Source organism: Zootermopsis nevadensis, unplaced genomic scaffold, assembly GCF_977971745.1.
Source record: "Zootermopsis nevadensis isolate Lab colony 2312 unplaced genomic scaffold, Znev_1.0 Znev_ptg000012l, whole genome shotgun sequence".
Lineage (NCBI taxonomy): Eukaryota > Metazoa > Arthropoda > Insecta > Blattodea > Termopsidae > Zootermopsis > Zootermopsis nevadensis.
This window is the reverse complement of record NW_028259144.1, coordinates 1,177,526-1,203,232: the sequence shown is the minus strand read 5'-3', so window position 1 is coordinate 1,203,232 and position 25,707 is coordinate 1,177,526. Positions and strand designations below refer to the sequence as shown.

Sequence of the window (25,707 nt, the reverse complement as noted above, 5' to 3'; positions counted from 1 at the left end):
TTGATTCAACATCAGCTTTCTCAAGCTTCCATCATTGAAACTTGAAACTGTCAGACCCGGTGAGTTTATACAAAGAAACTTCTACCTGCTCGTACATCTATAATTCCACACGACTCCACGGAGCGGAGCCTTTTAGAAGCAAAGATTCGATCAACTCATTAAGAAATCTGTGCCTTGTGCCGAATCAGAATGTTCATCACCGTGTTCACAAGATCCAGCTACCGGTCCCTGGCCATGAGACAGGAAATACTTTTCAAACGTTGGTAAACTTAAACCACTCTACACGGCGCTACAACCCGGAGGACAGCCTTTTTCTAAGCAGCAAGTAATTTGAATGAAGCGAATCTAATCACTGTGATAGCTGCCATTAATGTCATAATGCCTTAAAGTAGGCCACGGCCATTACGACACTCGTCCGGGTTGGTTGGCTACCAGCAGCATGTTTCTCTTTTTTTATGATGGTTGGACTTCCGGGTTGTGAGGGCGCAACCAGAGGGGACCCCCGTCCAGCCTTGAGAGTTGTTTTCAATTCACGGTTTTGAGTCATACATTACTCATCACTGCAATTGTTTTCCTCTGTCGGTTGCGCAGGGTCGGTGCCCAGTCACAGGGGTGTACATGAGAGGGCGCATGAACCCCCATTTCCTGCTGTGCACATCCTCCTCTCGCAAGGCCTGCAACATCTTTGAAAGTGCTACGTGTCTGGCGGCGTGAGGACTTCTGTGGCGCGTCACATTGAGCGATGATTGGGCCGAGGGGAATATTTGGGCGTGCATGATGTCTATGGTCGTAGCGCCTTCAAATTGGTCGACGACCGCTTCTGCACAAATCCCTGAATATTCATTATCAGTCACTATCATTGCACCTTATTTTTCTTGTGTATTTGGACAGCGGTTAGACCGCTGGCCTTGTAATCCTGGGATCTCGGGTTCGATTCCCGACGGTGCCCGAATTTATAACTTGTGTTGGGCAAGGCCGTGGTCTAGGCAACACGGAGTTTTCCTCCGTGGCATCCCAACAATTACTCCATTCACACACAGAAGAAGGCAATGGCAAACCACTTCTGGATCATCTGCCAAGAACGTATATGAACAGGTCCCAGTCCGAGAAAAGGATGGAAGGCTCGTGTTCATATGGACCTGTCGTCAGACAGAACACTAAATAAATAAATAAATTTGGACAGCGTGGATAAATGGTACAACTAAGACTCTGTTTTGCAATACGTGGGTGATGTTAACAGACGCTGTGGCAGGGTGGGGCGAGGTGCATAAGTACACCAACGCATTTTTTTTTGTGAGGGTGATGGATTTCTTCACTACGATGTTAGGTGAGCGTCCGGAAGTGGGCTGGACACCCCTGCGGCCGTCAGACCGTGATGTTATCCGGCTTTGGAGAGTGACTCACGACTTGCGTAACCAGGTTACATTGATAGCTAGTGTGCTGCCTGCCACATACGAAATAACAGTAATAGTGAGGAAATGTTAAGTATTAGTAAGCGATTCGCAAATGACAATAAGGCAGAATAATGCACATCGAGTCCTGTGCCTGTAACGCAGGTCACGTTTAATTTCATTGAACCAAATGCTGAGACCCACAAGGTCCTCTGCTGGTCTTCGACAAGGCGAAGAGGGGGAAAAAAACACAACTCGACTTTGAGTCTGTGCTCTGCCTTCCGTCAGTTTCCGCCGTTGACAACCGAGAAATACTGAACAGATGTTGGCAAATGCTGCCTCTAACGTTTCAATCAAGCCACCTTGTCCTCCATATGGGAACTATGATTCATCACCGCTCACCTTCCAGCGACCGAGCGACCGACTCCTTTGTGAATCGGACCGGGTAACAGCTGCACACAGCCTTCTATAAAGTGACGCTATTTATGCCTCACACCTGCCGCCATGTTGCCCAAAGGGCCATGGATCAGTAAGGACATCCAATGCCTGCGAAATTTGAATTAAACCGAGATGGATTAGTCAGAGGGGCTGAAGCACAGGGGTTCGATTCTTGGTGGGGTCTACCCAGTCTCTTAGCGAGGCTCTTCCTGGGACTCGTGGCAGAGCGTTATTACAGTAGCCAGTATCCGTGACGCTTGGTTATGAAGGCGCCGTGGAGACCAATTGATTTTGATCGGACTGTGCGGGCTCTGGTAGCAAGAAATGCGTATGCGTCCTACGCGCAGTTGGTTTTTTCCTATGGGTCTGTTGGTTAACAACCCGCTGTTTCCTGGCGATATCGAAGTGTCCGCAGATGATGTCAGCTGACCGTTCTCGCTTCTCGCAGTAGGATTTCCGAAACAGAATTCCTCTCTGGTTGTGTGGGCTGGGGGAATTCTAGCAGCGATCGCTTCGTGGAAGTTGGTTCAGGGTAGACTTTCCGATGACTGCAGAAACCACATCGTCTTCTACTTAGTCATGGGAGTAACCTTTTTAGTTTTTGTCTTCAAAAATTCATTTAGCTTGAAGCATCCTCAAGCCACAATGAAAGTAACATAAATGTTTAAGGAATGACGGGCTTATTGTGTCAGATATCAAGCTGGTTACTACTTTTGTAGACGTAATAAATACAAACCACGGTGATCTAGCGGTTAGAACGCTGGCCTTGTAATCCTGGGGTCTCGGGTTCGATTCCCGGCGGTGCCCGAATTTATAACTTGTGTTGGGCAAGGCCGTGGTCTAGGCAACACGGAGTTTTCCTCCGTGGCATCCCAACAATTACTCCATTCACACACAGAAGAAGGCAATGGCAAACCACTTCTGGATCATCTGCCAAGAACGTATATGAACAGGTCCCAGTCCGAGAAAAGGATGGAAGGATCCTGTTCATATGGACCTGTCGTCACACAAAACACTAAATAATATATAATAAATACAGAAATATTGTAACAGGAAGAGATAATCTCCGTTGTATGACGAAAAATAAATAGCGACCCCACGTATCTCAGTTCACGATGAGAAATTGAGATGCAGCGATTTCAAATTGTCCGCATGTCACTAATGCAATGTAAATTCACTGTACACGCCTCGTGTTCGTGTTTAAAAACCGTGGGGATAAAACGATAACCGTGGACGCTGCCATCTGTAGGTAAACAAACAGACTAGCTACTCTACATTATTGCGCATGCGAATAGCTATTACAAGACGTAGACATCACAAGTTACAGTCATTATTAATGATCCATCAGCTGTATTCACCACGTGTCTGTTATCGCGTTCGACAGAGCAAGTAATGCACACTCTGTTTAAATGTGCGTTTGTTTCCCGTTATCGACATTAGCGCGAAATATTTCCAACATTACGTCCGAGCGATTTGAGTTAACGACCCAGCAAATCCGCCATGACAGGGAAAAGTAGCTTGTGGTTATAACCACTGGCGAATGCCAGCAAATTGGCGTATTGGAGGAGGCTTGGTGGGGTGTTCGTACTGTTACGCATCAAGATTCCAGAGGAAATGTCGTGTAAGTGGCTGGCATATCGGTTGTGACGTCAATTCTGAATCCATTAAACAGGCTGCAGGGGAGGAAATGAATTCGACACGCCCTCTTCGTGTTTTTAGTCCATTTTGGAGTGTGAGGCGTATCATAACCTCCAGACGTCGTGTGTTTGAAGGGGACATGGAGATGTGTTATAGGTCTTCGCATTTACCGTCTCTTTCTGTCAAAACAGCCGGAGTTGATTAAAAGGAAAGCCAATGATGGCCATGTCAAGTGAGACAACAATTAGTTGACAATTATCAAGTATCCCTCTTGCATCGTGGATCCCCTGCGGTGAAGAATGAGTCAAACCTCCCTGTAAGACAATCACGCGTCTCCATATGGGGGCAAAGGTGACTCATGGTGCATATAACCGGTAAAAAAAATTCAATTAGGACGCAGTTGAGACAAGCTTCCCACCACGTTTGAAATTTTAACTTGTCTACGTGATGATTTTACCACGGTGGTCTAGCGGTTAGAACGCTGGCCTTGTAATCCTGGGGTCTCGGGTTCGATTCCCGGCGGTGCCCGAATTTATAACTTGTGTTGGGCAAGGCCGTGGTCTAGGCAACACGGAGTTTTCCTCCGTGGCATCCCAACAATTACTCCATTCACACACAGAAGAAGGCAATGGCAAACCACTTCTGGATCATCTGCCAAGAACGTATATGAACAGGTCCCAGTCCGAGAAGAGAAAAGGATGGAAGGATCCTGTTCATATGGACCTGTCGTCAGACAGAACACTACAAATAAAATAAATAACGTGATGATTCTCTTCAAAATTGCGTTCATTGTACTAAAAAAAAAAGACTTTTAACTCTGATAAGTGTTTGAATCCACAACGAATTTTGATATAATGACATCGTAGAGGTGTTACATGAAGGTCCCAGCAATTTCCGTCAACCTCTTATCACTTCTTCGGTACAAACAGAAGATGAGGAAAGTAAATTAGATTTGCAAAAATTTCGTTTCGATTTTCTTACAAATACGGAGGTAAAAAAAAACCCGAATGGAAATGGGCCCTCACATAATACATGTGCGTGTGTTGGGGGGGCTCTCCCGGATGTGCTGGTATTATTGTATGTTCAGAGCTCTTTTATATATAGTTGATGAAAGACTCTCTGGTTTTATATATAGTTTAAAATGTTTTTTTTTTAAATCACGCCGAGATAGAGTCCCCCTGTAGCACCCTTTTAAACTGGAACGCCACCCCTCCCACACTGCAGTCCGTATCGGAATGTGTCTGGTTGGATGTTTCAGCGATGACTCACGCACTCCAGGCAAGTCGACTGCAGGGGTCGATATCTTTTCTGCCTACTCCCTTTGTCTCACTCTCACTTCGCCTTTCAAAGGACGCCTGCCTTTTTTTTTTTTTAATGTTTCCTGCCGAATATAGAAGTCTAAAAATCCAGTCTTTGTGAACAGAGTACACGAGAGTTAAATTCACGCTGAAATATGAAAATAGCCTCCCCCGCCCACCTTGTTACCACGGAAATGATTATTCACCAAAATTTCCGAAATACTTCCAGAATTCGTTCACCTCCTGTTTATTTTAATTAAACTTTGCGCGCAGTTTCAACAGTGAAAGGTAAAAAAAAAAAATTCGTTCTGGTTTTACTGATGCATGACATTGTTTAGATTTGACGTCAAATGTCGGCCTCCTCTCATATTTTATTATTTTTATTATTATTAGTGTTCTGTCTGACGACAGGTCCATATGAACAGGATCCTTCCATCCTTTTCTCGGACTGGGACCTGTTCATATACGTTCTTGGCAGATGATCCAGAAGTGGTTTGCCATTGCCTTCTTCTGTGTGTGAATGGAGTAATTGTTGGGATGCCACGGAGGAAAACTCCGTGTTGCCTAGACCACGGCCTTGCCCAATTACTAATGAAGTCATTGCAGATCCTGGGGGGAGTCAGTCGGCCCACTGTTCCAGCACAGATTAAAACTATTCAGATTCATGGATATCGCTTAGCAGAGGGCAGAAGGAAGGTCGCGTTGCATCATGGTCGCTTATTTTCACACTTCATGAACAGACGAGACACAAGAAATTCGACCGAGGGTGAGATCTTACGTACTGGTTATCCGTTGTCGCCCATTTGGAACATTAATAAATGCAAGGGAAGGACTTCGATGTTCTCGCGACGGTGAAGGGGTAGCCGCCCATCGATGATGGTATTTTGTCTAGTAACGCCTTGAACATGGAAGTGGTATATTCCTCCGAAACACTAAGTGTAGAGCCCCGCCTCTGGATACTATCCTGTGTAATGGCTACGTTGCATCCTCAATTCCTTTAAAATTATCGCCCGTCCTTCGTCTTGGTATGATGATGATCCAATATTAATGTTCAGTACTAATTTCCTCGGCCAGCCCATAAGCATAATGGTACGGAAGCAACGTCACAGCATCCTTCTCTTTGAGATGGGTGGTGTCATCGAAGGCTTGGAGTGAGCAGGAACATGTTTTATGACCATAAACTCACTTTTGTTTCAGAGGAGGCGCGGAACAGTGGCGCAAGCGTGTTGGTGCACTGCCAGGCCGGAGTCTCCCGGTCAGCAACTATCGCCATCGCGTACATCATGAAACACAAGCTTCTGACCATGGTCGAGGCATATAAGCTTGTGAAGAACGCGCGGCCTATCATATCTCCGAACCTCAACTTCATGGGCCAGCTGCTGGAGTTGGAACAGGGACTGCGGGCCACGGCTGGCACGTTAGGTAACCCCTCGGACCCCGCGGCGGACTGCAAGCCCGCATGTCATCAGTGTCGCTGGACTCATCAGTCCAACGAGGAGGTCTCCTCAGGCTGCAGTGTATAATTACAGCTAGTCCGACGTGGCGCCCGCTAGTCTGTCGAGGAAGGTTGCTCCTCGAACTTGGTGATGATGATGATGATGATATGATGATTGTAATCCACACAGGATCCGTGCCTCAGTGGGTTTATTGCTTGGAAGCACTGAGTTCCTACGCGTGCCTTGAAGAAATCCGGCATGAGCATCTTGGTGACACTTCTGGCATGGCAGGCAGCCTTCCGGAAGGACGTACCCAAATTACGGATTTTAAAACTTGGCCGTAGATCGAACTCTTCATCGCTTGGCAAAACTAAACACAAGATCAGGAACAGATTTTCAGAATTGCAGCGGAAATACACAGTTGTCATTAGACAAGAAGTTTGTCCATTTGAAGAACTGTGTGGAGAGCTCTTGCTAACAGAAGGAACATTCTCATCTGAAGCCCTCAGAAGAAAGTAATAGATGTGATATGAAAGTTCGTTGCGTCAGGAGACAGAGTTTTGTTTTAATATGGTCTCCCATGTGGCAGTAGATAGACGAGGGAAAAAATGTAAGATCTTCGACAGTTCCCGAAATCTGTTCCTACTTATATGACATCTAATGGCATTGGTAGGAAGGCTGTAATTTGAATCGATGTCATATAAGGACAGTCTGTCATGCCGTAAGCCAAAAGTTGGAAAGAACTGGATGCCTCTTTAATGCAATGTTTTTTTCTCCCGATTTGATTGTTAAGTGTATGAAACTGGATGGATATGTGTACATATAAGGGATGAAAACTTTTGATCGAAATTTGTCACACACACCCCCCCCCACCCCCCCTGTAAACAGATGACGATGGAGGATTAAGTATGTACGGAAGTTTTTTGAAGAGTCGTGAATGTTTATATCTACGGGTTCATTTTATTTATTTCGCGTGAGGCAAGAGAAGTTCGAGGGACACACATATCCACCACGGCTATAAGATGAATTAATCAAAATAACACCTTTTATACATATATTACGTATAGGCCTAAGACATAAATGCAGTATGTGCCTTTTCTGTTGAGTATGTAAGTGGATTTTTTGTATCGACTGACGACGTTTGGCGTTGCAGGGTTTTCAGATGCCACGTCTGCAATGTGCCAAAGCGTAGCTCTGACCAACTACGGGAACATAAATCTTATTAATGCTCCATTTAAGAAAAAAAACTTTGGCACAGGGGAAGTCTGGAAAACTTTAAATTACATTTTCTACATAAATGTCAGCGTTTTGAAAAAAAAATAACGAAGGAAACCATATTTGATCACGTTACAACGTTCATACCTGATATTAGGGATATGTATTTAAATGTTACAAAACACATTTGGCCTAAATATTAATTTAATCCGATACTGAAAACGTATGTACATGTGTTTCGTTTAGATGGAATAGGTTTTGAAGTTCGACCTCTGAGGGACCTAGCTTGCAGCATTATATAGAAAATAATTTTTTTTTTTTTGTAAAAAAAAATACTTGTTTTATTTCTAATTTTTAAAACATGAGACTTGTTGCTGATATTGTCTAAATCTGCACTCAGACCAAGGAGTAAAGTCAGAAATGATTCACAGTTTGGCCACGGATGTCGGCCTTCGACTGTTTGTGTGTTTTGGGGCGCGCTCGCTCACGAGTGTACGAAGACAGTTTGTGCCATGATAACAGGGACATGAACGTGAAGATCATGAAGTTAACTTTTCAGTACGGTTAAGGAGAAGTGAATGTATTATAAATAAAAACGGAAGAGCAGACCATGAAAAGTGAAATTGACTTCGTAACATTTTATCACTCCTTTTTTTTTTTTTTTCATTTGGCCATCATAACAAAATATTGTATTCTAAATATTTATCATATATTGTACATATTTTATTACCAATGCCCTCCAAGGATAACATTTATTGGACACATGGGGTGGTCTCTGGTACTGAATCTAGTCGTTCATCTGGGTTATATGGCTGTGTTTGTTTTACTTTTCTGTATGTTTCTCTGAAATATAATTAATTTTAGGGGTTTAAAAAAGGCACATGGTTTGTGAGTGTGTGTTTTGTCCTTTAGACTGAGAATATTATTTTGTAATAGACATTATGAAGAAAATACATGGACATAATTTTGAACAGTTTTGAGTTCTTTAGTTTGGTAGGTAGCCAGAAGTGATTGAAGTTTTTGTTTGAAAAGTTTTGGAGATGATGATGAAGAAGAAGAATAAGAAGAAATATATATATATATATATAATATATGAAATCACAAAATGAGGGGTCAGACATTCCTTTTAATTTATTTTATTTCTATTTGCAGATCAGAATTTGTAAATGAATTATTGAACAAAATTTCAGAAGACTAAAAATCACTGAAAATTATAAAAACGGTTGTCTTTTTTTTTTATTAGATTATTTCCAATCCAGTTACACCTCGTGAAACCTTCCTCTGAAGACAACTAAAATGACGACTGATCTCAAAGTTACGTGATGTAAAAATATTGCAACAAACTGCCTATTTCCAAAATCTCGTTCTTTCCGTCAAAAAGAGTGAACATTTCTGCAGTTTCTGTCAGAGCCGAAATAATCCGAGGAGACCGAAATTTGTTTCCCTGCTCATCAGTTTTGTTTGCCTTCAGATCCTTGCCCTTACTACGCCTTGATCTTAATTCTCATTCTTAAGCTGTCACGGATTAAGCCGTCTTCCGTGTTCCGGTTCAGACGTAATCCTCAAACCAACATTTGACTCACTCCTTGAATGTGACATTGGTCCAGTGCACAGAGTGCTCGGACGTAGTGCTCGCATCTTCATATCCGTAAGACCCATTTTAATATTATCATCCACTCTACACCCAGATGTGCCCAAGTTTAGGATTCCAATGCGTGCTGAATGTTTTTCCCATCTCCCGCAACTTGTTAAGGGGCGCTGCGCGCGTTCAGAAATTTATTCTGAATCGGATGTGGTAAGAGGGACCAATTTAAACGCACTCGATGGTCTTACGAGCGTCACAGATGACCCAGAAAGTTTCCGGTCGTCAGCTCTCTTGATTCCTGTCTCGCCTTAACTTTTACATCCCGATTCTGTACAGAAATAACCACAGCCCATGCCCTATAAACAGAAGTGAATCAAGCAGTCAGCCGGTTCTGTCCTGCAGCCTGCCAATTTCTCCCTAAACCTGGCAGTATTTCACGACGAACCAAACATTCCCTCTGCAGTGACTCACGCCCTGCCCTCTGTCCCAACACGTTTCATGAAAATACATCACTGATTCTTCAGGTAATTAACAACGCTAATTCATGTTACTCACTGTCCAATGATACCGATACAGAACAATGAAAGAGTAAGGATAGGACAGGAAGCTCAGGTTATATGTCGTAAGTCCCTAATACTGGCATCTGCTTCGCGGGATTCAGAAAAAATCAGGATGGCAGGTCTCGGGGGCCAAGTTTTGAACCGCGGACTTCCATACCATTCGTGTCTCCTCGTACACGAAGCAGGAATGCCAGATACAAGTCGTTAAAACGTTTGTTCTGACGTCATTTTTGAGGTGGTTTGGGGGGGAGGGGGAAGCAGCTGTTAACACCCCGCTCCTTCCAGTGTCTCCAAAATGCCCGCCCAGCTAAACTGTCACAATTATCTTTCCAAACACTTGCTACTGCCCGCCGTTGACGGACGTCCCTCCGTTCTCTCAAGTGCCTGAGTCATATTTCACGTCGAGTGTGTTTGTACGCCTCCGCCCCCCACGTATGACTCAACTCTGATCATTAGAGTCTTCACTTTTAAACATTAGCAACTTTCATCAAAACTCGTCGTCTGGAGTCTGGAAGGCGAAAAAATCCAAATCTCCAAACAGCGCCCCTCTTGAAAGCACCTTCAAGCTCTTCTCTCGCGTTGCCCGTCTGTCTGTCTAAATTATTCAGCTGTATCACGACAACATGGCCTATACCACATCCTTTGGTCCTGAGACGAGCTACAAAGATTCATGATCATCAGCATCATATTATGACACCTTTCTTCATCACTATTTCTTCTCTTGTTCCTGTCCGGATCATGTCCAAATATCGACAATTTCATTTCCCCAAAAGTGCCAATCTACAGATGTGGCGTATCTTGAGTCCGGGCAAAGTTTAACAGCGCTGCGATCACATCTGGAAACACCAAGGGCCATCTTTGGCTCGCGATTGGTAGACCACAGAGTGGCGGAATGAGCTTGTCTGTCGTGTTTTTGGGATGTCCGAACTTAATCAAGCGGTTGATGAAGTTCTCACTGCGCGGATCACAAGATGGAAACAGATGCAAACTCAGTGAAGTTATCATGAAAAATAACTAATTGGTGACTGACTATCGAAAGCCAAAGCTGCCACTGGACACGATCCGGAGTTACGTCCAGGAAAGCGAACAGAACTGCTTTTGAGAAGAACTCTATTAATCCCGTCTGGAAGCTACAAAACGTCTTGATTCAAAACTTTAATTTTCACAACCGAAAAACGTCGTCACCCAGTCCTGTGCAGAACAGCTTTTTTGGCCACAGAACGCAAACTGTTGTATGCCCGACGCTTGTCGTCAGAACGTACGGAACGATTTCTTCAGACTGACGGTCACTGATCGGGCATGCGTTCTGTGCCCCTGTTGCATTCAAATCGACGGTACGTAAATATCTAAAAAAGGTAAAAACGCAGCTCCTGGCGGCGACGGGAAAACACGAGCATGGATGATGATTCACAGGGAAGCCGATCCAGATGTTAAAAATATATCACACAAGACGCAACGAACAAACGACAAACACAGAGCGTAAATCATGTATATCACTTCGGCTCCCGTTTAGTCTGTTTATCCGAGTATTCGCAATAGTGATGCGTGCACCTCGTGACAGTGTCACTTTAAACGGATAAAATGATGGTACATATAATTACCACTGGGCATTTTAAGGGTTAAAGTTAGAATTCCTGCAGACATACATTAAAATGAATTTAACCCATCTTAAGCGTGAAATGCGAATCAAGTCTCCTAATTTATCGAATTCAGTGATACCAACATGTCGGACGCACGGACATGTGAGGTGAAAGAACAGTAATGTCGGTTGCAATTACGTACGGTAACAGGGCTTCAAAAACTATGCAGTTTTTAGTTGGAGTATTTTTTTTTCCTCGTAGAATGTAATATGGCGGCTGTACGAAATCTGCACTTAACTTTAGGTTTTATGGCGATAACTAATGAAACATTGGAGTTAGACAAGTGAGATGTTGTACAGACGTACATCAAAACGTACTCCCAAATTCTGTGCAGTTTAACAAAAATGTATACATATATATTGTTTAAATCTTGTCCGTCTAATCACAATAAGTTCTTATTAAATATTAAAATATTACAATAATTAACATTTAAAATATTAAATGATCTTTATCGAAATATTTGATTTACATTAGACCATCATTTTTCATGTTTCACGACATGTTTCAGTTCCTAAAAGAATTATCTTCAGGTGTATATAATTATATAAAGATTCAAATCAATAATAACTTAAATACAATTTCTTAAATACAATTTCTATATATTATTTTTGCGTACATTTCGATAAAGAACATCATTTAATATTTTAAATATTTTAAATGTTAATTATTGTAATATTTTAATATTTAATAAGAATTTATTGTGATTAGACGGACAAGATTTAAACAATATATATTTATTATATCACAATATGACGCAACTTTACTATCTCAAAAATGTATACGTAAGAAATGTTATATATATAAAGACATTCTCATTTTTTGAAAGCGGTCGGTAAAACATGAGGAATTGCATCGGAGACTCTCCGAGCTGGGTTTACGCTAACACTTGCCAGTCATCAACTGCACAAATAACGCAGTAAGCATTTTATAGACGACACATGTGTAATATACCAAGCACAATGCATAATAAACACGCGCTCGCCATCACGAATAAAAACCATCATCATTCGGTACCGGCTGCTTCCATCGAAGCTCAGCGCAAGGATGACGTATACATGACGTCATCAGATGCGCATTCTAAGACCTTGCGCAGCCGTGGTTAAACCATTAATTTTAACTTTCAAAAAATAAACTTTATGTTCTTGTAAAATATCGGATTGTTGTCAACAATGAAGCCTGCAACAAAGAGAATTTTATGACCGCTTTTGGATGATGCAGACAAGAAGAAACCTGAGATCCAATGGGGGATTTGCTTTGAAGTCAACAAAGGACATTTAAAGCTCCTTTGGTTGTGTTGCATTCGGTTCATGGGCGTTTATTCTCACGTGCTAGAACGCATCAATCTTGTGCTTACGTCGCCACGGGAGGCCATTAAAAAGTGTGACAGACGAAGATCTGACGGCGAGTTCTATATGCAATTTTGTGTTATGGATCCTCAACGGTCGTGGACCATTTCTTTTGGCAGATTAATCACGTTACCAGGACCACCAAGCATTTGAATATGATGACAATTCGTATCCGCCCACACCGATTTAAATATATGGTGCGGGGGGGGGGGGCAGAGACCCCAGCGCCACGCAGACAGGTGGCAAGGCAATAAAACATCACCTTCTATGATTATTCCCGCCGTTAACGATCTGGCAAACGATCCTGTGTCTCAGCGAAGACACGACCTCAGATTGCAGGAGAAGGCAGCAATTATCTGTTGCAGTTGGCGGCTGAATTATTAGGACGATTAAATCGTGGAGAATCAAATGGATGAGGCACGTAGCACGCACGGGAGAGATAAGAGCTGCAAGGTTTTGGTCGCCAAAAATCTGAAGGAAAAAGACAATTCGAAAGACGTAGACATTGATTACAATAAATATGGGGTGTGTGGGCCAGATCAGTTTGGTCTAGGACAGGGACCGGTGGCGGTCTCCAGCCACCACTGGGTTCGAAAAACTATTCTTGAATAGTTGAGCGACTATCAGCTTCTCAAGGAGGATTTTTACAAACATAAATACGCGAGTTTTGTGCTGAGATGATGATAAACAATCATATATAATCCTCCCACCGACGGAAGGCATTCCAGAGATGCTATTCGCTTGAAGCCGAAGGTCGTCTAAGTAACATTCAGTATCGAACGAAAAATTGATTTAATGTTTGAAGGGAAATCCGATAAATACACAGTGTAGGCAAAATGTGGTTAATGGATGTTTAACATCCATTAACCACATTGGTTGTGGTTGTGCAGGTGGTGCATGTAATCAGCATTGGACTCCAAAAGATTATTTGAACAGACCCGAGGCAAGCTAACGCCAAGTCACTCTTACCTCAGTGCCTGAACCACCCCATGCAACGCACCGTCACGCCGGAGGCTAGAGAGAGCTCACGAAACGAATAAAAAGTCATCAACCCCTCTACACAGTGGCAACTTCTCCGGCACTGCTGTCCGGCGGGAAAGACTACGCGAGGCATATCTAGGCGTTACACAGGAAGGAGCGAAAAATGGTAAAACTAACACGGGGAACGGAACTTAATGCCCCATCCGTCTTATACCCAAGGAAAGAGAACCCAAGCGACTCCCTCACTCCTCCCAAGAACAAAAACGCAAGAAAATGGAAACAGAAATAAATTTATCTGTACATGAGGAAAGATTTAAACAGAATACTGTCTATTTGTCACGCATGCGAAACACTGGATCAGAAAACGGAGCATTTAGCGAGAGACATTTGTTTACAATAATATCTTCGACAGCATGGCTACCGTTTCGAACAGGAATGTGACAATGTTTTGCTTACATGTGTCTTACTACAGATAGCATGAACTGCAACTCCCAATACAAGAAACATCAGAACACGAACTGACAAATAAACAAATTAACACGTTCTTCAGTCATTTATCGATATTTATCTTCTGGCTTGCAACACCGTGTGGACTTGTAAGTAGATACCAACGTTACTTCCTGAAGATGGAAGCGGTATGCTCCTCCGAAACGTCGGTAACTACCTATAAGTCCGAACGGTAGTACGGCCCAGAAGACAAACGTCGACATTTTGACTATCGTGACCTCACACTTCTAGTCATTTATTACACCGCAGTCACAAATTGACAAAAGAATATTAAACCCATTTCAATATTGTCCTATCTAACAACGCATCTCCTTCCACGAGCTGTTATAAAGAAAATTCTGCATGAATTTCATGTCCATGCTACACGAACCCCTTCTCATTTTCCTCATTTTCAATTTCCTCAAGTCCACCACCTTCCTTTTACTCCTTTACAATCCCATGCAATGCCACAACAACAAGCGATGTTCGCTTTCCAACGAAGCCTGTCCGCTGTGCCTTGCAGCTAAACAACCTTGGCGGGGGCCGTCTACCTCTAAGAGGTGAGATCACCTCCTGATGACGTCACCTCGAGATGCGAGGACGCTGCACATGATAAATGCAACGTTTAAAAGACGACGGACTCTAATCTCGTCCCGTCGAGAGACGTTTCGTCGTTTCTGTCAGCCTCACACGACAAACTTCGACATCCGACCTCCCACCGATAATCCCAGTAGAAATGCAGAGCTGCTACTGCATACCGGGTAGGTCCTGGGTTCGACTTTTGGTATCAGTTCAGCTGTCTTAACGGAAGGCTCTATGGTTTTCTTCAGTCATCCCCAGATTTCTGAGACAGAACCACATAAGCGGCCCCCGCCCTTTCCTTCTACACTGCCGTCAAGGATAACGGGTAGATCAAAACCTGTACTTTTACTCACGGAACACGCTTTTCAATCAAAGCGTAACAAAGCAGGGCACAAAATTAATATAATTACTTATCTTTGCGGTACGATGGATAAGTCCAATACGTTTGTTATTTTAACAACGTGGGAGATTATTTTCAAACAATACCCAAACACCTTGACATTCAGCGACTCCTGTACAGTCGATGAAACAAAAAAATATATCCTCGCGAAACAAACTTTCTTGCCGTCTCATATCCGCTCAACGCTCCTGAGCAGGTTCCACCAACCTGCGATCCTCACAACTTATTACTGCAACAAACTCATTATCTGATAACATAATTTAAATTGCTCAGCACCAAAGCTAGCTCCATCCGCTTCCCGTCCTCACATCCCACAGTCCTTAAATCAACCTTGAGGTTGATCCCCCCCCCCATCCCAGCTACATTCCCAGTCCATCAAAATCTCCTAGATTTCACTGTTCTACCAGTAACATGTTCAAATCATAAGAGTTCCTCGCTATAAGCTGTTATATGAACTGAACTGCTCACTGCTTGTTGGGGTCAAACCATCTTCCTGAGGGCTTTGTTTTCAGTGACTTCAAATTCCGTGGAACACTACAGCCTGCCGCATGCCTTGAACTTGGTCCCTTCTGCTACAAAATTGTTTGTTTGAGAGGAAAAGGCGGTGACGAATACAGTGTCTCCATAGAAACACGTGGGCTTGCGGGTCGATATAGGGCTGCGCCTGCGACGTGCAACCCGCAATACACGGTATCGCCGCTGGTTATAGAGCGAATGTTGCGAACCCTCAAAACGTATTTCTCTGAGATCCATTTGAGAGTAACAGTACAATCAGCTCCAATGCTTCGTATCTTCAGTAATTTGACATTTCATGAGTAGCTCACTCAAAAATATACAGATTCTAATAAAATAAAAGTTAAGTAAAATGTTACTGTAAGGAAATTCGTTTCCAAAACACCAGATTTTTTGGGGTTGGTTCCATACTTGTGGTTGGCTACCCTGGAACCACTGTGAATTAAAGGGTTGGAGTGGATGATGCCGACAGTTAGCGAACCTGAGACCAGTCTCCGAAACAGCGGAAGTAGACCAGTTTAGTACCTAAGGGGTGCGTACTGAGTCATCAGAAGCGGTTGTCACCGCCCTGTGAACAATGCCATCCTCAGGATAATGGTTTTGCAAACGGGGCAGACTCCACAGCTGCCTCTGTTCATGACGTCACCTCCTGACGTCACGAACAGAGACCGCCGTTGTATGGAGACACTTCAACAATGAGAGGAGTCCTCGATTCAGGTTCTCGGTGATGTCACTCCAAACTTGTGGGAAACATGAGATGATTACAAATATTAGATTGGAAAACAATGGAAACAGACAACTGGCTAGATCGAAAAGTAGATGAGACTGGAGTAATTAGAGCTCAGAGATCCCTATCCTTAACCGGATGAATCCAGTCCATACCCTCCAACATTATTTAACTATGATCAATATTAATATTATCCTCCTATCTACGCCTAGGTGTTCCCAGTGGTGTCTACCCTTCAGGCTTTCCAGTTTAAAATTTCGTGTGCATTTCTCATCTCTCGTGTGCCTGGTACATTCATCCTAATAATATTTGGCGAGGAATACAATTGACGAAACTCCTCCTTGAGCATTTTTCTCCGGTCTTAGGTCAAAACGCAATCTAATACTATGTGATATAATATTAAAAAGAAATGAAAATGACCATAAGCTATATAATACGTTGCACAAATGGGAACAGGATTCAAATGGTTCAAGACAGAGTCTGACTGCAGACTTATGTGATAAATTTCGTAGTCATGACAAGGCGAACACCAGCCGCCTTCCAGCAAACCGGCAGTTCCCGGTACACTTACAGAACAGTTTTGATTCTAAAACGCCGTGGACACGAGCGGCTGGCCGCTCGCTACCTGGAAATCTGGATATAGTCGCTGATGAAGTCGCACTGAGGTGTGTGTCACACAGTTCACAGAACCAAGTGACGTGCAGATGTTTATAACATCCGCCGCCCCCATTATAATTATTCCTCGAATTTTCTATATTTCCCGAAGTGAAGGACGGGGAAGAAGATTGTACACGACATCCGCAAACATTAACCAACTTGGAATCCGCGGAAAACTGAATTTACTTCGTCGATGGCTGTCCTGTGGTCTGCAAGAAAACTGTGGACTTGTAAGAGTTTTCGAACCAACACAGTCCCTCCACCTTCAGTGGTTTTTCTTTACGTCGTGTTCCTAGAACAGACAGAGATCTTCCGATATGATTTCTTGTTGCATCCGTAAACTGATCAAGACGTTTTCAGGAGAATTTTGGTAAAAATTCAGACGCTGAGAAAGACAGGGGCTATAAATACTGGCACCGTAACAAAGTTTTCAGACTGCACAACGCGTCACATGATTCATCTACCTGAAACACTCGATACCTGTCGGCTTTATTTCCGAAACCGGCAAGGCGTTGTATGATGAAACAGACTTGGCCTACGCAGGAACGGGGCACGGATCGGGCGGAAAGAATGCCTCATTCTGTGGAATGCAATGCACAATTTCATACCCGAGATCCTCAACACGGTGAAGATGTTCATCGTGGTCTTGTAGGCGGACAACATTTCGGAAGACCGTGGGCAACTACTACTTAATTGCGTCATGTTTGTGTTATATCAATACATATATTTATTTTTCCAGTCTATACACAAAACTTGTTTTAAAATAATGTTGTTAAAATTATTTATAACATTTACAATATAAATTGCATTATGTTATATTTTATGGCGCTTTTCTGTGTCGTATAATATCACATTTATCACAGCGCTTTTGATTTCGACGACATGTTTCGATGTTTACCACATCATCATCAGGCTTATCAATTCATATATTTTAAAAAAAAACTATTGTACATTTGTGCATTGCGTTTATTGATTTTTAATTTTCAGTCTTAATCTTGATTTGGAGTATGCATTTTGATGTTCATTATCAGGTTGTATTGTGATGTGTCGGACGTCTGATATCCACAGACGATAAACTGCAACTTGCAAGTTTTGTGTATAGACTGGAAAAATAAATATATGTACTGGGACAAATATTAAAAAAATTAATAAAATCACAGAAAGAGATGTAACGCTCAGGGTAGACCTGCATATGAATAGGACTTTCTGGCTTGCGATTTGCACAGTAAATAATATATACCAATACTTGATGGATGTTGACCTGAACTTGCAAGTGCGTTTTTTTTATTAATCGGACACCAGTCTCGAAAGGGGGGAAAGTCCCTCGACACTCCGTTATAAGCAGATTTTCCTGTGGCATTAAAATGTAAATCCTTTTCAACAAGACCAGTCACCGCCGAACCTATTTCTCAGCGCTGCAAAACGGTTTGAGTGCCATGGCTTCTGAGACACGACGACTAGTTAGTTAGTTATTAGATGACATCAGAATTACTGAGGTGTTGAGGTCAGCATTGCCCTACAGGGAGGTCTCGTTTCTGCGAATCGCAACTCGGAAACCACAATAACATTAATAATAGTAATAGCCGGAAAATACATGATGGTATTTCTGCCAGCCTGCAGATTGCAGCTGCTCGCTAGAGATGAATCGCGAATGCAGGCACTCTGATGAGGGTACGAACGTGTTCTGGGTGCAGGTCCGGGTAAGAAGCGGGCTTTTCTCGTCATAATCAGACTATATACAGTCAGTGTGACAGTAATTTATCTTTGAGAATAAGGGTGAAAATTTATGGACTCGGTTCAGCCTTCTCACGATATTTTGAGATTCGACCTTTGGGTTATACAGAAGTAGAGCCAATCTCAAACGAAAGCTGCGCCATTGGCTTTTTTTTTTAAATAAAGAGCCTGCGACTGAACCCGCAGAGACAGCACGTGTTCGATTTGCTTCGGTCGTCATCACATGCGGGGCATCATTCCTCGTGATGTGATGACAGCAGGGGCGAAGAAGCTACAGGTTGTTCACACCCACGTGTTCCGCGTTCTTTACGCTATTTTACGTGAAAAACATAAATGTCAGTGCCCATAACAAAAGACGACTGATCTCGTTCGGAGCAAACACAACATTTCACCCCAGGCGTCGCGTTGGACGTAAAATGTAGTGAGGCAACGTTTAGCTTTTCCTCGAAATAAATGACATGCCAATTACAAAAAAGGCATTGCTGTACCAGATGTTGCACTGCGGTTGCGAAGTAAGTAAGACGCAAATAGTTCTCGAAACGTCGGAGACTTTCGCACGTGACATGTCTCGGCGTACGAATAACATCGCCACTTTTCAACTGTTTAAGGCTTGAGGTTCTCACAGCGGTGAGTCTTAAGATTTCCGTCTTCTGGGTTGTTGCGCTGTGTAGTCTGGTCGATGTTTACCAACGTTTCAGAGGTCATACTGCCTCCATCATCAGAGTATGAAGATTTCTGTCTTCTGGGTTGTTGCGCTGTGTAGTCTGGTCGATGTTTACCAACGTTTCAGAGGTCATACTGCCTCCATCATCAGAGTATGAAGATTTCCGTCTTCTGGGTTGTTGCGCTGTGTAGTCTGGTCGATGTTTACCAACGTTTCAGAGGTCATACTGCCTCCATCATCAGAGTATGAAGATTTCTGTCTTCTGGATTGTTGCGCTGTGTAGTCTGGTCGATGTTAACCAACGTTTCAGAGGTCATACTGCCTCCATCATCAGGGCGATGAGTATGAAGATTTCTGTTCAACTGTTTACTTTATGCAGCGTCGAATATCATGATTACTAAACTCAACAGGGTGGAAGAAGGTGTCGTGACCCTTTCTTAAGCAGCCTACTAACCCGGTATTGAATTTGATGGACTGAATAAATGCTACATAAAAAAAGAAAGAAACCCGCGTTCTGAAATTCGAATGCGGGACGTACCAAACATAAAGCAGGTAAGAAAAACAAACACTGAATGAAAGAAGAAGAATAAAAACGAGGAATTTTTGGATCAGAATCGTCTTGAAGAATTAGCCTAATCTTGATTTAATCCGAACATGACAATTCGTGCAGACATAAAAGGCATCAAACCCGTGACCAATCTGTAACGATGCTGTCCACAGCGAGCTGCTGTAAAGTATGATTAATGCCCACCCACCCCCACCCCCCACTGCCGTCTTCTTATGTCATCCTTCTGATACAAGGGGTGGTATTCACCCCTCAAATGAAGGGTGGCCCGGAACATCATACTAAGTTGCATCTCCGCGCACTCCATTAAACAATCAGGGCTACTACAGCGCAAAAGTGGCTTATATCACACAACGCGCTAATTGTCTAAGGCCTTCAGGAGAGAAAACGCCACAAATAGCGACAACTACAAACTACGTACAATGCCTGAGATTTCCTGGGTTTTGACGGAGTGTAGTCTTGTAAAAAAAAACAGGTCATCAACGTTACCTTCATCTTCAGGGTAGAAATTAAAATAGAGGCGACCTATTCCTCCAGGAAGTGGTATCAATGGCAATGATTACTTAGCACTCAATGCAAGGTGAACAGGAAAGAATGGGGAAGGAAACTGCGGTTAATTGTTTCAAGGTCTTATCGCCAACATGCAAACATTGAGAGAAAGCAGAAAACCTTCCAGAGACTCGAATGGAATACCTTCTGAATACACGCTAACCGCTGAGTTAAGCCGCTCGGTTTCTTTAAGGCTTTGACCGGGATGTTAAATCTTATGTGGTACCGCCTGATTCGACTTCTAATGGTTAAGTGAAGTGTTTTCTTCGCGGTACGGTCTGGATTCGTAAATATTATGAAGACGAGCTTCGGCTTCAAAGGGTTAATGACTTAACAGCAGTGAAATACAATCGCTCCCACCAGGTATCGACGCGATCTGCAGTAGATACATCGAAAGTTTAGAATCCGCGTCACTAAGTATCGATATTACCGGCCTAGAGATGGCGAATTGAATTCGCCACAAATATTTAAGAATACGCGTCATGATTTATCCGGTTCTTCCTCTCGAGAACCTCCCGCTAAGATGAAACAACGCTCTCTCTGCTTCTCTTCTGTTTCCCCGACCAAGAGAATGATGGGTGACTCACAGCGCCATAACATTGACATCAACAGTGACCGGGCAATTAGCGTTCTCCGATGGTAATTACTAATTTAACCCCCCACCGCCACCCTCAGCCGTATCATTAACTTCCTCCCCCACCATCTCTCATGCCAGAGTGAACTGAAATTATAAACTGAAAATTACACGATATCACCATTACAAGTTACGTAGTCATCTTTTTGTTTTTTATCTTCGTGATTACTGGGCATTTGTTTAAGTGACGACATATTCGTGTCTGTTGCTAATGTCACGATGAATGTGCGACATTTTACGTAACAAATTGCGAGGCAAATGCGCCTTTGCTTGTAAATTTATAAAATATGGGTAGAAAATTCTTGGAAAGGATCTTGCGTCTTAGGCGCTTGAAATTGTTTGTTACTGTGAACGTAAACACTTCACACGCAGAACATGCTGAATTGCGTCATCACACAGAAGCGAGAGAGAATGCTCTCCTACAGCGTCAATTTATTCTATGGGATTTTATTAAACTTGTTCAGTGGCTTTTCAATAATTGGATTAACTAATTGCGTTACTTCTTGTGGACAGGGCGGCAGGTTTCTCAAGCCTCCCTCGCACTAAACACATCTAAGAAACTAACAGCACGCCCCAGTCTCCTCCTTGATGAAGCCCTCAAAACGCAGTCTTTGGTACTTCGGACTTCAAAACCTAAACCAAACAAAAATCTAACCAATCGAGAGGAACGTCGATTGGACGTTGGCAGGTGAATAAGAAATTCCCCGAGGATGACTGTCTTCTGCGATTCTGCGCCGTTGTCTTGTAGATTTCGACCGACGTTTCGGAGATGCTTACTGCCTCCATCATCAGACAGTAAGTACCTCTGAAAAGTCGGCCATATTCTACGAGACTGCACGGCACAAAATCCTAGCATATTCGCCGACCGGTTCAAGTATGATACCAGATCCTAACACAGCAATGTAGAATAACAAAGCCCCTTACGTTGACGCAACCCAAATGACATAAGTGTATGGTGGATTGCGTACAGAGGATTATCGTATTTCTTGTACCGAATTCGATTTGTGGTTCGTAAGGGGGTGAAGAAGAGAATGACGAAAGGGGATAGCTTGTTGAAGCACCCTTATTGTGTAGGCAAGCGGGGTAAGACCGAAGAGAATTTGATAAATTAAGAGTTAAGGGTGGTGTAGGTACTGTTCCTATATTAATTTGCATTTTGCAAGAGCTATACCTCTTCATTTTCTTAGAACATAATGATTTAATGTCCGTTTGCACACACGAGGGAAAACGTAGAACTGGCAGCAGGAGGCAAGACAAACTCGGCGTCTACTGTCTGTCTGTCCCACGAAAGCACTTAAACCAATACTGTGATCTTGGTTAAGTACGTGATCAAACAAGCAGGGTTTTCTTTCCAGGCAGCCTTCCAAACGCGACGAACAATGTTTAACACTGCAGTTATCGCTGCTTCGAATCCACTGGCTTTCCTGACAGACATTTCATTATAAAAATTACGATATATTATTGGACACGGTGTTTTTAAAATACGCAACGACGCCTTCTACCCACGCAACCCGCCAGTCACAACCACGCTGCACCGCACGTCGTCACAGCTTCGCTAGAGAAACCACCACAGGAACAACATTTCCAGGGCCCTGGGTGTAAAACAGCTGGAACGTTGAGCTAACATCGTCCTTCCACCTTTATTTATCACAGGTGTTTAAATAACCACCACGCCGTGAAGACGTACATTATGGGCCACGGTGGTCTAGCGGTTAGAACGCTGGCCTTGTAATCCTGGGGTCTCGGGTTCGATTCCCGGCGGTGTCCAAATTTATAACTTGTGTTGGACAAGGCCGTGGTCTAGGCAACACGGAGTTTTCCTCCGTGGCATCCCAACAATTACTCCATTCACACACAGAAGAAGGCAATGGCAAACCACTTCTGAATCATCTGCCAAGAACGTATATGAACAGGTCTCAGTCCGAGAAAAGGATCGAAGGATCCTGTTCATATGGACCTGTCCTCAGACAGAACACTAAATAAATAAATAAATAAAAGGGATAATCCAGGCTCTAGACGTAGATGAATAGTTAGATTAACGCCCCGGCTTATTTACCCTACCCCGGGTACCCATTCGATACGAGGCTGGTTCAATCCCACAGTTGTTATGGACGCTGTGACGACGACAGAAACCCACATCCGCCGGTACTCAAACCCAGATCGTCCATCCCGTACCCTAGACAGAATACTGACCAGAGAGAAAATTGCGTTTAGTAGCAGTAGTAGTAGTCTAGGTCCAGAACCATTACCAGCTACATGCAGGACGATCATTGGCTCATGTGCTCTAATTCGTCAGCAGCAGGGCACAATATCCTACGTAGACGTAACTCGTGATAATCGACTGGTTTTAGGAAACCAAGTGGCAAAATCGAAATGGCCTCAAAATCTATAATCTGAAAAGTAAGGAGTCGAAGCCGGCCGCAGCTTAGAGCTCATAAATCACCTCCGTTTAAATCCGAAATTTAGACTTCGCGCAGATTTATCTCCAATCCCCCAGCGCGCCGGAGAGGTCAAAATCATATCTTCCCTTTTCAGAATATTATTTTTGTATCTTTATTATTTGCTATTATTGTGACGTGATATCGTGACGTCAGAAGCCATTAGTCACATCAAACTATGAGAAACAACAATGACTAATCTTGTAGCAACAATATCCCCACTTTACAACACTCTGCTCTATGCAAAATCTTCCACCCCAACCCTAAACGTAACTCCGAACAAGAACGAATCAAGTAGCTCACACTCGCACGTCAAAAACGTTCTGTACGATAATAAGGAAATGTGGAAAGAATCCTTTCAAACCTAGTGGTAACTATATGTACCACCTTCTTTAACAATAAGCCTGCATTTTGTTTTTGTGGGTTTCGTGTGATTCTAAGCATAAACAGCGATTACTTCCTTAAACAGCGTTAACGAGTAGATCTTAGGAATGGTGAAGAGTTGTGTTTTCTTCGCGGTACGGACTGAATTCTTAAAATATTGTTTAAACCGTAAATTACCCTCAGCAGACAGCAGTCCCTAGCCAACCGCGGAAGAAAGAAAAAATGTTGGCAAGCCTCACGGGAAGTATCAACACTCATCAAAAACCAAGTTACGTGTTCTGTCACTAAACGCGATAGACAAGTAAGAACACTTAAAAATAAGACCTTAGACTTAAAAGAGAGAAAAGTGTCACAACTCACAGCTGACATGGAAGCTATAAAATCCCTGCCTCTCGGATCACTCGGCGCGGAACTAATATTTTCGGTGCGTATGAAAATTAAAGACCGCTGTTGGCAAAAATTGATACAAATGAAATATCGCAAATGAATATATAAAATTCACATCGGGGTAACAGACATGGAGTAAAATCTTCCATAAGGAATATTACATTATATTATTGCCTTAATGACAAGCGAATTCCGCGTACAAGCCACTGTAGCACGGAACCTCTGTTTTGCAGAGCTGATACTCAGTGATTGACTCACAGCCACTGAGTCATGAGGGGTATCAGGACTTATTAGTTAATGTGTAAACACAAAAGATGAGGGGTGAGAACAGGGCGTGTCGGGGGTGGAGGACGGGATTCGTGATTTCACTCAGCGCTCTCTGACTGTACCGGGCTGCAATCATCCAGTACAGTCGTACTGATTCATTCATTTGGTTCCAAAACAGTTTTTTAAGCAACTGTTAATCGGATGGTCAAGGCATGGGGGCGTTGACTGGAAAGCTTGAAGGGAAGACACTATTTGGGTATGATATTAAAACAGACCACGGGGAAGTAGAAAGGACGGGGGTTGGTTAGACCGAAATGACTGAAAATAGTGACTGGTGGCGGGCTCTTGTAAGCACGGTAATGAACCCGCGGATTCCACAAAATCTGGGATTTTTTGGGGGCAATTGAGCGACAATCAGCTTGTGAAGGACTCTGCTACGTGAAGTGAGTTATATATAGTTTCGGACATGCAAATAAAATTAGAGAATCCCGCTCAAAAGTAGAGCCAACAAACGAAAGCGACCTGAAATTTACGGTTTACTTAAATGTTGCAACAAAACATCGATGAGGAATATTATTAGAAATGACTCAGGCGGAGAGAGGGGCGCAAATCTCTTCGCGTTTCGCCATTGTGACTCAGATATATCAACTGTGCCAATTCACGACATTCGTTTGTAAACTCTCAAGTGCGGAAGTGCGGGACCGTTGCCAGCGCCAACCTCCGTGCAGATATTGAACCAACCCCGTCTGCACGAATTTCGTATGCACTTAGTCATGCATTGACGGCGAAAACAAAAGAAGACTCGATGACGTGGACGTGTCAATGATTCAGCCCGATTGTTGCCGGCGGTATTGTTACGTCATTCTGCCATCTGGTGGGCCACGTGCATAGCTTGTCACGTGGGTCGGTATCTTTTCACAGGGGTCGAGGGAGGAGTGGGACGATGAGTCAACCCCCCCACAACCCTCTCGCACAACAAGGGACGATCACAATAAGTGTTTGCCAATATGTCAAATTCGAACCTAAGACTTCCTTTGCCAGAACATGTGAATAACAACTGATTTGGTACGAGACGACTAAACAGAATACAAAGAGAGGACACACTCTCCCTTGACGGTATAAGTTCTGTCGTTCGTGTATCGAAAGTGCGCATAACATCCATGTTAGCATTACTGGTGACAGGGAATTATCA

At 43.2% G+C, this 25,707-nt stretch overlaps 2 protein-coding genes across 6 annotated transcripts in view; one reads left to right on the top strand and one right to left on the bottom strand.

Moving 5' to 3' along the window:
- Positions 1–8,387, top strand: part of puc (dual specificity phosphatase puckered) — a 59,148-nt gene extending 50,761 nt beyond the window's left edge. For all 5 annotated transcript variants that reach the window (XM_022071237.2, XM_022071236.2, XM_022071234.2 and 2 more), the window contains one exon: positions 5,963–8,387. In XM_022071237.2, the coding sequence (XP_021926929.2) occupies positions 5,963–6,288 (326 nt within the window). In that variant the 3' untranslated portion in view covers positions 6,289–8,387. The remainder of the gene's footprint in view (positions 1–5,962) is intronic.
- Positions 1–25,707, bottom strand: part of LOC110833316 (uncharacterized) — a 171,075-nt gene that overhangs the window by 141,552 nt on the left and 3,816 nt on the right. The window lies entirely within an intron of this gene.